Source organism: Macrobrachium nipponense, chromosome 32 (assembly GCF_015104395.2).
Source record: "Macrobrachium nipponense isolate FS-2020 chromosome 32, ASM1510439v2, whole genome shotgun sequence".
NCBI lineage: Eukaryota > Metazoa > Arthropoda > Malacostraca > Decapoda > Palaemonidae > Macrobrachium > Macrobrachium nipponense.
In genome coordinates, this window is record NC_061094.1 from 9,057,291 (window position 1) to 9,074,933 (window position 17,643).

Genomic DNA, 17,643 nt, shown 5'->3' on the forward strand with positions numbered 1-17,643 from the left:
GCCATACTACAGCGTTAGCAAAAAAAGTCTACCGGAAGGTTAGCAGTATCACTACCCTGACTTTCGTAATTGATTAATAGCGTACATACTAAACAAACTTTTCCTTACGGAATTAGACACGTTTACTGATTAATTGCGTACATACGAATCATACTTTTTCCTTACGGAAATAGACAGTTTACTGATTAATTGCGCCCCCCAAGTGCGGAACTACCGAAGCTTTCGGTAGCCACACCCTATCTTTGCAGACACACCCCCTCTGAAACTAGCCTAACTAGATTCAGATATCTTATGCAAAAATGAATCAAATTCAAATCAATTTAAGATAGCGTATGCCTAGCCACAAATCCAAGTAAATAAATTAAAAGACAATTAGGATACTTAGCGGCAAATGAAGTTTCCAAAATCCTAAGCCGGAGGTACTGAAAACAGGTGTTTTCAGTACCGGCGACAGAAAATTTATGAATAGAAAATGGGAATGGTTCCTGATACCCGCCTCCCAGCGGCAAGGGAATGGGTACTAACCACCTGGCCGACCACTGCGTGTGTCGGAAGTTTTTTTTAAATTCTGTCGGACTTCAGAAAATACAGCTATATATATACCTGCCAGGTAAGTGTCATGCATAAAACACAAAACTCATGAATTTAAGATGATAAAATATCTCTATTATCCAAGTCAGAATAATTTAAGACTGCTTTATTTAAACCCATAGTTTCTTGTTTTGTAATCTAGAATATACAAAACATTTACAAAGAAAAACAAGCAACTAATACATACCTTAAACAATTGAAGATGCAGTCTTTACAAAATCGGTGCCCACATGTTGTCTGCATTGGAGATCTGAGGCCAAGGAGACATATGGCACACTCATACTTGCTATCTAAGGGGGGCACGAAGTCGTAATCAAACCCCTCTTGCTTTAGGAGAAACATAAAAGATAATGACCAAAACAAGAAATACTCAGAACCTTAAAAACTCAACCACAGTCATATTACTTGATGCATTCTACATATAATCAGTAAAAGTTCAATAAGTACAAAAGAAAGGTTTTATCTCAGATTCTCAAAAACACAGTAAATTCAATTTTGGAGGCAATGACATGGCATACGCCTACACATCAATTTCTTATATTTTGAGACAATAACAGGGCGCAGGCTTACAAATCAAATTCTTATAATTTAAGACAATAATAGGGCAAGGTCTTACAAGGCAATTTATTATTGCAAATAGTTTTATACCTGTATCTGTTGGAAATAGAGTAACTTTTAATTAATAAAGTACTAGTTTAAACTCCACAATATATAATGTATATGCATAAAGGGGAATATACATATACATGGACACCCCGTATTTGCGCTCTCAGTATTTGTGGACTCAATTTTATCATAAATTGCACTTTTTGTGATAAAACTATTAAAAAAAATCAGGTATAATAATTTTAAGTAGGTTTTTCTTATGTTTTTACTAATAAAATAGGCAGTTTTAAACGTTTTAAGAGTTTTTACAAGGGGAACACTCTACTATAAGCAAGTGCACATACACATACATGTGTGGATGGCCATAGTAATTGTAATGCCACATACCAATGAGAGTAAAAGTAAAACTTGTGGATGCATAGCTGATGGCACACACAGATCAGTCATAAGATTGTCTCAGCCTTACATACAACTATTAAACTGCTTGCAATGAACTATATATTGAAAATATATTTACTAAAGGGAAACAGATTATATTACAGTGGACCGCCTGTATTCATGTTCTCCAGATTTGCGGATATCTCTCTGGAACATTTCCCCCCATTATTCGCGGAAAATTCGCCTATTCACGGTATTTTTCTATGAGAAATATCCACAAATTCCTGTTTTTTTCTATCAATTTCATCGTAAAATGCACTTTTTGTGATAAAACTATTTAAAAAACTAGGTATAAAAATTTTTAGTAAGTTTTTCTTGAGTTTTACCTAACATAATAGGAGGTTTAAAGTCTTTTTATAGGGGTTCCAATTATTTGTGGGTTCTAACTATTCGCAGAGGGGTCTGGTATGCATCCTCTGCGAATACGAGGGACCACTGTACAGTGGGGCCTCGTTATTCACGGGGGATAGGGCCCAGAACCCCCCCGTGATAAGTAAATACCCGTGTTATCCTGATACCCCCCTCAAAAATTGCTTAAAACTGCCTACTTTAATAGTTAACCCACCCAAGACCACTATTCCAATGTTTATAACTGCCTACTTTAGTTCAAACACCAAATATGTTTTCAACTATCACCTAAAACTAAATTCAAGACAGTTTTAAAGTTATTGTACAAAATTAGCCTTAAAAAATAAATGTAGTATATGTACTACTGTACATATGTAGCCTACTAGCCTAGGGATTACAGCTAGAAGCCTACATACACATGGTGGGCCTCTTTTTTTTACAAGGAAAGAGAGGATGAGTGGTAAGAAAACTATCAAAATATGTAAATCATATGGGTACTCACCAACAATCTATGTTGATAAAAGATGGCGACGATTTTGCAGTGCAATCCAGTAATATAATAACGATAATGCTACCAACAGTATGCAGCGAAACATCTCTTCCCTTCGTCACAACACGTTAATACTAGTATATTCCACGTAAAAACCTTCATCTGACCTTTAGGCGTCTTTCCCATAAGAGTAAAAGAATCAGGGCTTTTGGATGCCACATAATTAACTCGTTTATATGGGTACAAAGTTAAAGAACGCGCCGCACACCACATTTCATAACAACAACAAAAAACAAACGTGAGTAGGCCAGTGTTTGCCAACTGGGAATGGCAATTTCTTGCTAGATTTTGTTCCATAAAAAGGCTAAAAAAAATCACATACCGTATATACTCGAATAACGTGCAATCTCCCATATCCGTTGCGACCCCCTAATTTTCACCAATAAACAGTGGTTTTGTGTTTTGTCATGTATCTCATGTATCATGCAAGTTCATAAGGTTGGTGGTTTAGCCTGCTAATGGCCGAGTCATTCAGATGTGTGCTGATGCTAGTCAATTTACCGGTAATTTTCTTATTAATCTCGAGAATTGAATAGAAAATCTCAAGATTAAAAAAAAATCCCAGATAATAAAATAATTGTAAAAATAACACGCCTTGGAGTCCTTAATCATTCTCTCTCTCTCTCTCTCTCTCTCTCTCTCTATCTCTCTCTCTCAGGAATAAATACGTACGTACTGTAATTTGCAGTAAATGTGTAGACATTGGTGTGCGAGTTTAAAAAAAATGTGCAGTACACACATTCCGATGTTTCGGTTTTTGGAATTTTTTCAGATTTCGGAAATGTGAGGTCAGATGCATAATCAAACAAAACACCACTACTGCAGCAAAAAACATTTTTTCCCTTTATGTTTTTCATTATTGTTATTTATTAATTACAGTTTATTTAAATAATATTAATATAATACTGTTAAATAAATGTGAGATAATTAAGATCACCTATAATAAAATAGTGGGACAATTAATACCATATGTTCACTAATAGGTATTATTTTCAAAACAAACATTCCGTAAAACACAAAAAAATATATGTACATAACAATCAAAATATAATAATGTTTTGCAGTTCAACTTGTGATTTTAACAATAAGTATGACTATATAATATATTTACCATATCGATCTTGAAAGTTGAAGAGTCGTAAAATTCTGAGGATGGTCCGGGGAAAAGGATTTGTACTTTGTGATTACGTATCGCTACAACACCATGTGGTATTTTCATACCACTATATTGATGACGCATCGCTACCGACACACTGGTGTTTTTCATACCACTATACGTTAAAGTTAAAAAACATGACATAGAATCGACTTTGCGACTTCGTTCACTTTGATATTTTTAACGATACAATAACTATCATTTGTACTACTAAAACCATCTTCACATAAGTAATTTTTCGTAAGATATGTGTTGTTGCAAAAGCTAGCTTATACATAAAAGGCTTTTATAATTTAAGTCATCTTAGATATACATATGCACCCAAAACTGAATTGTGGGAAATTTACTGTACTGTTTCCTCGGATATTGAAATACTTTAGCATCATTCAAACACTTTAATATATAATGCATAAATACTAGGCTATACATATTTACATCGTATACAAATACTACATACAGTTATATACACATACTTTTATATACAAAGTTAACAGTTATATAACATACTTTTTATATACAAAGTTAATCAATATGAGTAGTGATCAGACGACAGCTGTGCATGGACTACGTACGTCTACTTGGAAGATAAAACGAACAAAAATTTTGTTGTTGTTAGTCGCTGGGATAGATTAACATTTTTCCAGAGATAAAAAGCTGAATTTTGTTTTGAAGGTATGTCAACCGCGATATTATATTATTGTTTTCACGAAGGAATAATTATATAAAGAAAATTATTGAGTAATTTTTGCCGTCAGCAGTCAGAAAATCACGAACATGGTAACGTTCAAACCTAGTGCCATCCATGGCGTATGTCTATAAATAGAACAGAAGCAGAGGGCAGTCATTGGATAACAGATCTCCATGGCTACCAACCAACCAATCAGGTGTTAGTTATACTACTCTGTAATTTCTTAGAATGAACGTTTACACACACGAAGCTAACGATGATGTAGTGTTTTGGGGGGGCATACAGTACGTAGTTTTAGTTTTTATTATTAGTATAAGTATTTTACTGATTTCATGAAGAATAGAATGATTCCTTCTCATTACTTTGAATGCAAAATGGCTTGAAGATTCTTCCGCAAAAAGAAGAGAAAAAAAAAACAAAAAAAAAAATTCCTTAGAAGATGATACCTATTTACTAACGCGGTTGGACATACCTTCAAAACAAAATTCAGCTCTTTAATCTCTGGAAAAATGTTAATCTATCCAGGCGACTAACAACAACAAAATTTTTGTTTGTTTTATTCTTCCAAGTAGTACGTACGTAGTCCAGTGCACAGCTGTCGTCTGATCACTACTCATATGATTAATTTTTGTATATAAAAAGTATGTGCATATAACTGTTAACTTTGTATATAAAAGTATGTGTATATAAACTGTATGTAGTATTTGTAGACGATGTAAATATGTATAGCCTAGTATTTATTGCATTATAATTGTTAAAGTGTTTGAATGATGCTAAAGTATTTCAATATCGAGGAAAATCAGTAGTAAATTTCCCCACAATGGAGTTGGGTAATATGTATATCTAAGATGACTTAAATTATAAAAGCCTTTTATGTATGTATAAGCTAGCTTTTGTAACAACAACATATCTTACGAAAAATTACTTATGTGAAGATGGTTTTAGTAGTACAAATGATAGTTATTGTATCGTTAAAAATATCAAAGTGAACGAAGTCGCAAAGTCGATTCTATGTCATGTTTTTCCTAAACGCGTTGACTTAAAGGAGAACGTTATTTTGGTTGTTTTATCACTGGCACAACCCCATAACAATGCAGTGTATGTATGATAATTCTAAACTATTATTCACTACCAAAATAACGATGATATTTTGTATTGAAAATTAATGTTACGTATATTCCGCAAATTAGTTACTACGTAGCATGAATAGTACTATAAAATTTCGAAAGATAATCTTGCTGTGAACGCTACCATAATTTGATTTTCATATACGTACGTACATTTTGTCAGCTGGTGGCCTCGCATAGATAAAAGATTGATTTCCACTGATATGGAATTACTCCACGAATAGCCTTTTTATTATGAAGATATGACGATAATATATAAGGTAAAAAATGCTTTTATGTATTTCGTTTACGCTTCGTCGCCAATAACAAACAGCAATACTTACGATAATCTATGACAAATAGCGTTTGTATGACTTCATTGTTCAGAGAAGTTATACTGCCAAAATAATAATGAAGTTCGAATTAATTTTAGCCTTAATGTTATTACTACTGTAATTACACTACCACTACTATTAAAATTCTAAAAGTTTATCAAAACAAAAAATGTCGCTTTGAACGCAACCGTATACATAAACCATTTTCGTACGTAAAGGTATATGCTTACATTTTGTGGCTGGCCACTCCGACGATAAGTTGAGTGCAATGATGTGGAATTATTCTTCGAATAGGCTATTTATTATGAAGATATGACTATAATATATATGGTAAGAATGGTTTTATTACCTTTATTGTCAGTTAATATCATAATGTGAATGTTTGTGTACGTTGGTGGTTATCGCACTGCAACTACGCTTAGCCTACCAATGAACGTCTACATAAACCTTGAATAGGCTATTTATTTCGAAGATAGGACAATAATATATTAGGTGAGAATGGTTTTATTACCTTTATTGTCAGTTAATATCATTATATGAGTCTTTAAATGAATGTTGGTAGTTATCGGACCACGGCCGAGGGTTAGCCTACCGAAAAACATGCATACGCAACACAACAAGCCCGTGATGCAGCGATTCATACCAGTGATGTTACATGAGAAACGGTCCAAGAAAAAACCCGTGATTAACTGGATCCGTGAATACTGATCCGTGAATAAGCGATGCCCTTAATGGACAGATAGCTCCTCAGGAGTACTAATAACAGTTTAGGGTAGTGGACGGATTGATCCTGTAGATAAAACAATATTAAGCCATTGATTTGGAAAGAATCGGGTGGGAAAGAGGTGCCAATACTTCTATAGCCCATAAATTCACTAGTAATGGCTCTTTTACATTGACTAAAGCCATCGGGCATCTCAGGCCTTCAGTTCTGCTTGTAACTTCAAGCGGGAATGTATTACATCTCTTTCTCACATGATGTCTTTTTGTAAATTTGCTCGTAAATATACCAAGGGGATGCTGTTGGTTTTTGTTCTTGTCTTTTAAGATAGTACATTGGTTGTAAATGTAATCTTACAAAGAAAAGTGCAAAGAAATATTAGAAAAACATGGAAAAGTACAAAAAAGTTACTGAATCTTCATTCTCACTAAATTTAAGTAAATATTTTTCAACAAATATGCAAAGAATTTGTTACTGACTTTATTTCTTATTTGTTTTGATATTGTGTGAGCAGTAATTATAATTTTACAAAATAAAATAAAATTATCTATTAGAAAAGAAGCCCCACAACTTCTCATGGAAGGTAGGGAAAATTTGATAGAATTTTTTTCTTTCACCATGTACATTTGCATACCTTCCTTTTTCCATTATTGAGTTTTTTTTCGTAAATTGTCTGACCTCAAAGTTTACCTGGCCTGAGGAGCTGCATGTTGATATATTTACCCATCCAGTAAGGGTTAATGAAATAAAATAAATAAATGACAGCTCACAAAGATCTCAATTACCTTAATTTAAACAAATAACTTAATTTCAATTAACAAGCATAAGCAGATCATTCTTTACTTGTGTTTTATGAATAATTCTGTTTATTCTGCAATGTTAAGTTATCATGTACAAAATTTTCAAAGACACTACAGGCACCATAACAGCAGCAACATAACCAAGAATACATAACTACAAGAATCACAATGAAATGGCTGAATATAAGATAGGCCTACAATCCAAACGTCATAGCTGCAGAAACCAACAAAAAGACATGGGACATTATAGGTCTAGTACATCATCTTTTATGATCCTGTTATTGTGAAAAGAGATATCCCTGAGAAAATTCTCAGCAAATTTTATCCAATATGACTCATATAACCTATCATACTGTAACTTTAAGGTAAATATAGGCATACATATTCTGGTTTTGTAGAGTGCAGTCACTGTTTGTCATTCCTCTGAATGGTTAAAAGATTGCAATGAAATAGATTTTAAGACTATCAATATGCAATACCAGTCTGCATAGCTCTGATAAAGTCTTTATGTTTAAATTTTGAATGGTTAAAGGGTTAAAGACCATCGTCTCGTCTACAGAAAAGAATGCTCAAATGAAACTGGTGGATGCCATTCTTCAGCAATCCAAAGACTAAGGAGGGACAGAGAAGAAAGACAAGACAGAACCTAAGTGTTCCTCCCTTAAAAAGTACCAAAAAATTTACATCTTCAAAAAATACAGTATGATAATCTCCCATGAATGATAATGTTTATAAGTATATAGGTAAACCTTTAACTGTAATGAATTATTACAGTATTCTGTATGAACTGTGATATGTATTATGCTCATAAAGAGGTGAACTAGACTGTGATATGTATTATGCTCATAAAGAGGTGAACTATGTATAACCACAAACAAAAGTAATGAAAATGAAACATGTTTTAAGAAATCCTTGTTCTAGAAACTCTGACATAATGAACAACCATGAAAGCAAAAAAATATTACAATAATGAATAAAGTTTCAAAACCAAGCTGAGTTCCATGATGGGAGAGGCAGTATAAATGTGTAGACTTGACAAAATCCAAAGAAAATGTGACTGGGTTACTGACAGGTGAGCAGGCAGTATACTATAACACACATCTAATGCCACCATTAGCAACTTTGTTACCGAGTGACAGTGAATATACTAGTTGTCACCAAAGGCTATCTACACGATAGACAAAGGTTTGTATCCTAATAGGGGAAAAACAACATATGTACGTATATTTAACACTCATTCACAACTAGGCTCTTCCACAGGGATATGTAAGATTATGGCTTCTCTACTGACTGAACAAAATGTAATAGTCTATACAACATGCCTTTCCAAGGAAATAAATAAAAATAATAATGCTAAAGTACACATATTAAAAAAAATTACTTACCCTAGATATCAGAGTTATCGAACTTCCATCTGAGCCTTCCATTGCTTAAAAGCAGTTGATCTGCTAAGCTGCAGATATCATGCCACCCAAGAATGCTTTTGCAGATAAATCTTAAATCTTACAGTCCCACTCCTCCTGAAGATAAAATATAATCATAATATATACAGAATCTTAAATTCAGATTTATTTTTTAAATACTCACCCTCAATTATATAGCTTTTATTACATCTGGCATGGAAATAAAAGCTATATAATGGTGAGGTAAGGTTCATTAAAAAAATAAACTTGAAGATAATTTTTGTTCCATGAGTAATAAACTGGTGCCCTATATGTACATGCCTACCTTTGCAGTCTAAACTACCCTATAATAATACAAAACCCTGTTTACATTTCAATAACAATGAAAAACAAGAATATCTTGTTTCACCAACCAGTGCTTTCACTCATTCCACAAAATTACATGGTAAATGAAGACCATTTTACCAGTGGAGAGAGAGACTCAGAAATACTTAGTAAAAAAGAAGCCACTGTTTTGCAAATAATGACTCACTGATGAGATGAAGAGCACTAACAAGAGTTTTCATTCGTCTGTATCAGAGAATAAACTTAGGTGCTGTGTGGGCCTTTCATGTATAATTCACAATGGATGCATTGTTCTGTCTATTCTATATGGATTACAGATCTCTCAATAACGTAACTCCTTGACATACCTAAGACTCAGTTTACATAAATTCAGACATGTCAGTGGCTCATATACTACAATAAAACAAATAAATAATCTGCTGAACATTAAACATTTCTGGGGAAAAAAAATTCCAGTGGATCATAGACAAGGCAAAGTACTACACACAACAGCAACTCTTTTACCACCAGAGGGTTTAGCACTAATTACAATTGCACATAACTTAGTTTGTAGGAATGAGAAATTTTTGTTTTCTATTTTTTCTAACAATCGTAAGATCATCACTATGTTAAGAGAAACTATTGCTACATCAACACTTTCTTTTTTTTTTGTGGTATCTATGAATTACAGTTCGGCAAATATCTTGCAAACAGAGGTCAGGTCAGTTATATTGTTAGATCAAAGTATATTCAAGAAGAGGCTGCCAAAATGGAATAGGAACTCAAAGTATTGAAGTGGTGAACAGTGAAGGCTTATAATTTTGCTTAATTCATCTGATGAGGACTTGAAACAGTTAAGACAAAATGGACACCCAAATGGGCAAATCTGCTATAAAGGCATCTCCGTCAACCAAGGGATTGTGAATAGTCATTCTGGTCCTCCTAACCTTCCCACTGATTACCCTGGAAACCTAGAAATCAGAAGGAAACTATGGCTACAAGAATATACCTTGGGTTTAGCCCCCAGCTTTTGTCTTCTTACCAGTGTGTAGGGACTACAAAACAACTAATCAAATACCTCCAGGAAATAGAAGATATTCCTATTCCTACCTCAAATCCTCCAGAGTCCTCTCGTCATAAGAATGTGAAAGATGGAGGAGAGGCAACGAAGAATCCCTTCTGGAGAAACCCATCACCATAACAACCTGGGAGATTCTCTGAATCCTTAATGCCTAAGAGTCATAAAGCATGGGAAATAAGCTGCCAGAAGTATACGAAAGAATGAAACAACCACAAGCATATCCTGATAAGGATGTTGAACTGAGAGAACGTCCAGTCAAAGCTGCCCTGAAACGTAGGCTCATAATCTCATAACAAAGGGCAAAGGAGTCACCCCCCCACCAGACTACTGCATAATCAGTGATCAATCACTCTAAAGGGCTGATACCAATTAAGGTACGTGTACTGTCCTGGATTACATCTCAGACTAAGATTGGTCGGACATGAGAGAACAGAATCAATTTGTAGATTATCACAGTCCCTTCTTTTTATAAGGAGACTGCAAAACTGAAAAAAGTCAATTCTAGCCATAAATTTTATTGACTCGAATAGAACAAAATTTTTTTTAAAGTAATTAGTATTTTTCATAGTTATGAAAACCATAGAATTTTAGGTAGGGTTATTATGTTTCAGTGAGAGCTGGCAATGGTCATTGAACTTGAAAAAAGTTGGGTTAACTGGTAGTCAGGGGGCAGGTGGAGGAATACCCCTCACTCATTGCCTCATTGAGCACCTTTTCCTTTGGCTCCAAGGAAAAAGCAGGGTGATTTAGGTGGGAGCTATAAAAATAAGTTCTGGTTTGTATACCAGTGAAAAATACAAATTACTTTCAAAATTTATAATTTATTCCTACAGTATATATTACAAATGTTTACCTTCTGTGTACAGGATGTGAATAATTATACGTAAAGATCCTAAGACTACAGAAATTATGACCTATGCTTCCCAATGCACATTGCTATATTTGAAGCCTCATCTATTGTCAAGTTTGTTAGGGATTAGAGAACAGCCACCCTAATGTTAGTTAAGGAAGGGTAGGTAAGAATGCATGTCCCTTAAGGTGCTCTTCTTCGAGACTGAAGCAGTTAACAATGAATGATTGTGTATCATATCTGGCGTCACAAAATCTGGGTAATTGACACCGAAATAAATTAAATAGAAAAAAATGATATTGTTTATGTTACAATAAAGTTTCATACATACTTACCTGGCAGATATATACATAGCTAAGACTCCGTCGTCCCCGACAGAAATTCAAATTTCGCGCCACTCGCTACAGGTAGGTCAGGTGATCTACCGGCCTGCCCTGGGCGGCAGGACTAGGAACCATCCCCGTTTTCTATCATATTTTCTCTCTTCCCCCCACCTGTCTCCTGCGGGGAGGTGGGTGGGCCTTTAATTGTATATATCTGCCAGGTAAGTATGTATGAAACTTTATTGTAACATAACAATATCATTTTCATACAATCAACTTACCTGTCAGATATATACATAGCTGATTGGCACCCTTTGGTGGAGGGTAAGAGACAGCTTCTATATGGAATAGACAGGTAAACAACATATGTTGTAGGTATAAATAAAACCTTGGTTCCTACCTGATAGGTGGTAGACTTCGTGGGTGTTTGCCCAGTAGTCTGCATCACCTCAAGAAACTTTAGCGGATATATGATCTATGGCCAAGAGTTCTTGTGGGTCTGCCGATGGGGTCTTACCACTTACTCGGCAGAGCCTAAAAGACTTGTCAATGGGTGCTGATCCACTTATATGACAACACCTTATGAAGGAGCACACAACCAATCCCGACCACCACCTGATCCTAACCATATGTTAGAACTAAAGATTGTTACGAGTTATCCCCGAACTCGTCACAACAACCGTAACTCAAAACCACTACGCACACATACATAATTTTCAAAAAAATTATACTCAACTAATTGGATATGACAAGAATTCTCTTACTGAACAACATAGACGGCCGCCCGTGCTAGCCTAAGTCCTCCATTGTTCGAAGAGACTCGACCATATCCAAACAGAAGAAAAGTATATACATTTAAGGATTGGTGTCGGCTCCCGTACCCAGAATCGTATCTGCCGATACGATAGGACCTAGAGAAAAGCACTTCTCATACGTCACACGCACGTCTTTCAAGTAATGAGATGCAAATACTGAGTTGCATCTCCAATATGTCGTATCTTATAATGTTTTAAGCGACATATTCTTATAAAACGCGAGAGACTCGCAAACCAGCTCTTACTTCATGAGCTTTTACTCTCAGTAGTTGTAATTGTTCGTCAGGACAGACCTTATGAGCGTCCGTAATGACGTTTCTTACAAAGAACGCTAGAGCATTCTTGGACATCAGTCTTGTGGGGTCTTTTACCGCGCACCAAAGACCTTGTCTAGAGCCTCCCAACTGACGCTTCCTCTGAAGATAGAACTTCAGAGTCTAACAGGGCATAGAGACCTCTCTGCTCTCTGCCTACGAGACTCGACATTCCTTGACTTCGAATGACCTAGGCCAGGGATTCGTGGGATTCTCGTTTTTCGCTAAAAACAGGGTCTTAAACGAGCAAATAGCCGAGTCTCCCTTGAATCCTACTTTATCCTGCAGAGCTTGTAACTCACTAAATGATGCCAGATGCGGAGGCTCGAATCTATCCGAAGACAGATATTTGAGGACTACGTCCAAGTTCCAGTTCGGAGGTACTGGTTCCTTAGACTTGAAGTCTCAAAAGATCTTATGAGATCGTGGAGATCTTTGTTATTTGCCAGATCTAATCCTCTGTTCTGAATACAGCCGAGAGCATACTTCTGTATCCCTTTATTGTGGATACGGCTAGATGAGATTTTACTCTCAGGAATAGCAAGAAAATCAGCAATTTCCGCTATAGAGGTAGAGGAGGAGGACAACTTCTTGGCTCTACACCACCTTCTAAAGACCTCCCACTTCGACTGGTATACTTTCGTAGTGGAGGTTCTGCGAGCTCTCGCGATCGCGCTTGCCACTTCGCGAGAAAAGCCTCTCGCTCTGACAAGTCTTTCGATAGTCGAAAGGCAGTCAGAGCGAGAGCGGGGAGGTTTTGATGGTACCTCTGAAGTGTGGTTGTTTGAGAAGATCCGTCCTTCCTGGTAGGGATCTTGGAAAGTCTACGATCCACTCTACCACCTCCTGTGAACCATTCCTGGGCCGGCCAAAAGGGGGATCTTAATATCATCCTCGTCTCTTTTGACGCCACAAACTTTTTCATTACTAACCCCAGGATTTTGAATGGGGGAAAAGCGTAAACGTCCACTCGAGACCAGTTTAGCAGGAAGGCGTCTACCATAATCGCTCTTGGATCTTCCACGACCGAGCAAAACACTGGGAGCCTTTTTGAAATGTATGTTGCGAAGAGATCCACATGAGGAGTTTCCCCACAGAGACCAGAGATCGAGACACACTTCCTCGTGCAGAGTCCATTCTGTATGAAGGACCTGGTTCCTCCTGCTGAGCCTGTCCGCCCTCACATTCCTTACTCCCTGTACGAACCTTGTCAGCAGGGAGATGTTCCTGTGAGACGTCCAAAGTAATAGGTCTCTCGTGAGTTCGTAAAGGAACGAGGAGTGTGTCCCCTCCCTGTTTCCGAATGTAGGCAAGTGCGGTGGTGTTGTCCACGTTTACTTGCACTACCTTGTCTCTCACCAGAGGTTCTAGGCTCTTCAAGGCCAGGTGTACGGCGAAGAGCTCTTTGCAGTTTATGTGCCAGGACACCTGTGCTGGTTCCCAGGTGCCTGACACTTCCTCTGAGCCTAATGTCGCTCCCCAACCCGTCTCCGACGCGTCGGAGAACAACACTAGGTCTGGTTCTGTGTTCTTAGAGAGACCTCCTTTGTTCTCTTCCAGAGGTAGCAACCACCACTGTAGGTGTGCCTTTATCTCCACTGGAATGGGAAAAACGTCCGACAGTTGTCCGGTTTTCCAGCTCCAAGACTTCTTGAGGAAGAATTGAAGTGGACGGATATGAGGTCTTCCTAGAGGGAAGAATTGTTCCAGCGATGGGAAAGCGTCCCCAGAAGGCTCAACCATTCCCTCGCTGACGTTTGTTGCTTCTCTAAGAAGAGAGAGATTTATCCTCAAACCTTTTGCGGTTCTCTCTTGCGAAGGAAAAACTCGAAAACCCGAGAATCCATCCGAATCCCAGATAGACTAGGTCTTGTCTGGGGGGTTCAGCTGAGAATTCTCGAGGTTCACAAGCAATCCCAACGCCTTGGTCAAATCCAGAGTTAACTTTAGGTCCCTCCAAGCACTGTCTCTCCGATCTGGCCCTGATGAGCCAGTCGTTCTAGATACATAGAGACATTCACTACCTTTGAGATGAAGAAATCTCGCCACCATTCCTCATCAGGCTTTGTGAAGACCTGAGGAGCTGTGGGACAGGCCGAAACACAACAAGGCTCTGAACTGAAAGATCCTTCCCCCCCGTCATGAAACGGAGGTACTCTTCGACGAAGGGTGGATCGGGACGTGAAAGTATTGGCGTCCTGGAGATCTAGAGACACCATCCAATCTCCTTGTCGTAATGACGCTAGGACTGAAGCAGAAGTCCCTCCATGGAGAACTTCTCCTTCTGAACAAATTTGTTCAGAGAGCTGACGTCTAGTACTGGTCTCCAGCCTCCCGAGGCTTTCGCCACTAGAAAAAGGCGATTGTAAAACCCCGGGGAGTTTTGATCCAGTACTAGTTCTATTGCACTCTTGTCCCACATTTGTTCCACCATCGATCGCAAGAGTATCCCTCAGCACAGGGTCCTTGTACTTGGCTGATAGTTCCCTTGTATTGACGTTAGGGGCGGAGTATTCAGGAAAGGGATACGATATCCCTTCCTTATGATATTCAATGAAGACGCGTCTGCGTCTATCAGTGTCCAGGTCCTCCACGAATCCCAGGAGCCTGGCACCTACTGGTGCTTGGAGGAGAAATGTTTCATTTTCCCTTTTTAAAGGGACGAAAGGCGGACCCTACCTCTCTTCTCTGGAGCCTTCCTTCTTGCGGGAGGTCTGGAGATCGGACCACCTCGAAAGGGCTGCATAGAAGAGCTAGGTTCTTTTCTTGTCAGAAACTTAAAGCAGGTTTCTTCTTCCTAGCGACTGCGTCAGAAGATCCTGCGTCGCCTTCTCAGTTTTAAAGAGTGAGCCACGTCCTTCACTAACTGAGAATGGGAACAAATAGTCAGACAGAGGTGCATACAGTAGAGCTGCCCTCTGAGCATGCGAGACTGCCTTTGTTAAGAAGGCGCCATACACCGTCCTTTTCTTCAAAAGACCTGCTCCAAATAATGAAGAGACTTCAAAAGATCCATCCTGTACCGCTTTGTCGATGCAAGACAAAATGCATAACAGGGCTTCAGGTTCGATTCCCTGTGAATCGTGAGCTTTCTTGGACATCACCCCAAGGGACCAATCTAAGAAGTTGAAGACTTCCAATACATGGAAAAGTCCCTTGAGGAGATGATCCAGTTCTGAAATACTCCATGTAATACGAGCAGAATTAAGACTTGGACGCCTTGAAGCGTCAACTAACGTCGAAAAAATCTGCCTCTGTTGTAGAAGGGAGAGCGATACCCATATCCTCCACCCCCGTCTTGTACCATATGCCTCTTTCCCAGCTAACCTTGCTGGAGGCATGCAAAATACTGTCCTGACTAAGTCTTTCTTCGACTTCATCCAGGAATCTAAGGCGTGTAAAGCCCGCTTCATCGAGATGGTGGGCTTCATCTTCAGAAAAGACGAGGGCTTCTTCGCCTTCGCACTCGAAAAGAGCGAGCACGGAGAAGGAGGAGCAGCCGGAGTCAACTCGTCTCCGTATTCCTCCAGAAGCAGGGTAGTCAACACCTTATAGTTGGACAAGCCCTCTCTTCCATGATCGTCATCCATCCGAGTTTTCCTCCAACTCAGGGATAAATCTGAGTTTCCGTTTGCTCCTTTCTGAACTTTCCTCTTCGGAGGAGACAAACTCCTGATAGGAGAGGGGTCTAAGGGAATGAAAGTCTTTTCCTTTTCCCGTTTGATCGACTTGGAAGGCGTCACAACCTGCGGCTTTTTCTCTTGGCGCTTTAGAAGACGTCTGTATGACGCTTCCCGCTCTCCGAGCGTCATGTATGAACGTTCTTGGTTGACGTCTTGATGACGCTTCGCGTCTGGAAGACGCTTCGCTCTCTAAGGGCTTCCTACTCGGCTCACAATCTTGGACGGAGCGTCACGTCTAAGATCCGCTTGAAATGACGCTTCACTTCTAAAAGACGTCTTTCGTTTTCTTCTTGTCTACAACACTCTCGTCAGCCCCCAGTTCTTCGAGCAGGTGAGAGAGGACGAGACTTCTTAATTGGAAGCGTCACGTCCTTCCGACGGGGCGCGCTAAAAACTCCCACAAGAGATGACAGTTGTTCCTGAACCGCCATAATGATCTTTCTTGACGCTTCTCCCACGTCTAGTGCATGAAACGTCTCTCGTCATCACTAGGGGAAGAAGCCTGATGGGGTACTTCCTCGTAAGCTGTCAGGTGACGCTGACGCCACCTTCGCTTTCTTAATAGCAGACGGGGCTCGTCATCGAGAAGTCTCTGGGCTCGAATCAATGTCTTGCTTCATATGACGGCTTCAGCGGTCTCGATAAGTTCGACTCCTTCCACCCTCGTTTAGGTGAGAGAGGGAGAGGACGAGAAACACTCGCGAAGGACGCTTTTCCTATAGCGCCCTTGAGCTGGCTGCCATGAAGCAGAGCTAGCTGAAGGGACGTCTGAACCGTTGGGGATTCCCCACGACCCCCTTAAGGCTTTCGACTTTCCTTCTCCTCTGGGCATGTGAGCTTGGAAGAGGTCTAGGCCTGGGAGCGCCGCAGGGACGATCAAACGCCCCCTCCACAACCACTGATAGAACTCACTTCACTAAAATGTTCACTATCACTAGCCTTACCTTTCGAGTCAGCCATCTTGGACTTCATGTCTCTAATAGTCGCTTTCAGATTGGCGATTTCCGAGCCGAATCCGAAAAAACACTCTGAGAATGAGATCTATAGGGAGAATCTACATCAGTAGGGTTAGAATTAACCGTGAAAGGCTCAATAGGCCTTGAACTCACACCTTTCAGTCGTCTAACTCTATCCCTCTCAATAACTTCTTCAAATAAGAAGTCAAAGTCTTCCACTCTTCTGCATTCAAACCCTCGCATTCCTTACAAGTGTTAATAGCAGAACACTGAACCCCCCTACATTTACGGCATACAGTGTGAGGATCAACCGAAGCTTTCGGTATCCTCACCCTGCAGCCTACATTCACACACATTCTCACACTCACAGTAGAATCAGACATACTGAGAAAAATCCAAAAGAGTTATTCCAAAAAACAGTCCACAGTAGCGAATGCCAAAACACGATCCAAATACGTCACCAAAAAGCCGAAAAACGTTGATCAAAGGTTGAAAATTGAATCTAAGTCAGGAGGTAATAACAACAATGTTGATACCACCGGCGACAGAGAAAAT

General features: G+C 38.8%; 1 protein-coding gene across 3 annotated transcripts in view; it reads right to left on the minus strand.

Annotated features, from left to right (window-relative positions):
• The window catches only part of LOC135207205 (TNF receptor-associated factor 6-A-like), a 47,972-nt gene that overhangs the window by 23,943 nt on the left and 6,386 nt on the right, over positions 1 to 17,643 (minus strand). For 2 of the 3 annotated variants that reach the window (XM_064238804.1, XM_064238807.1), the window contains exons 2-3: positions 8,725 to 8,859; positions 779 to 918 (exon numbers count right to left, since the gene is read on the minus strand). In XM_064238804.1, coding sequence (XP_064094874.1) covers positions 779 to 918; positions 8,725 to 8,766 — 182 coding nt within the window. In that variant the 5' untranslated portion in view covers positions 8,767 to 8,859. The remainder of the gene's footprint in view (positions 1 to 778; positions 919 to 8,724; positions 8,860 to 17,643) is intronic. The other variant, XM_064238806.1, reaches the window with a different exon arrangement.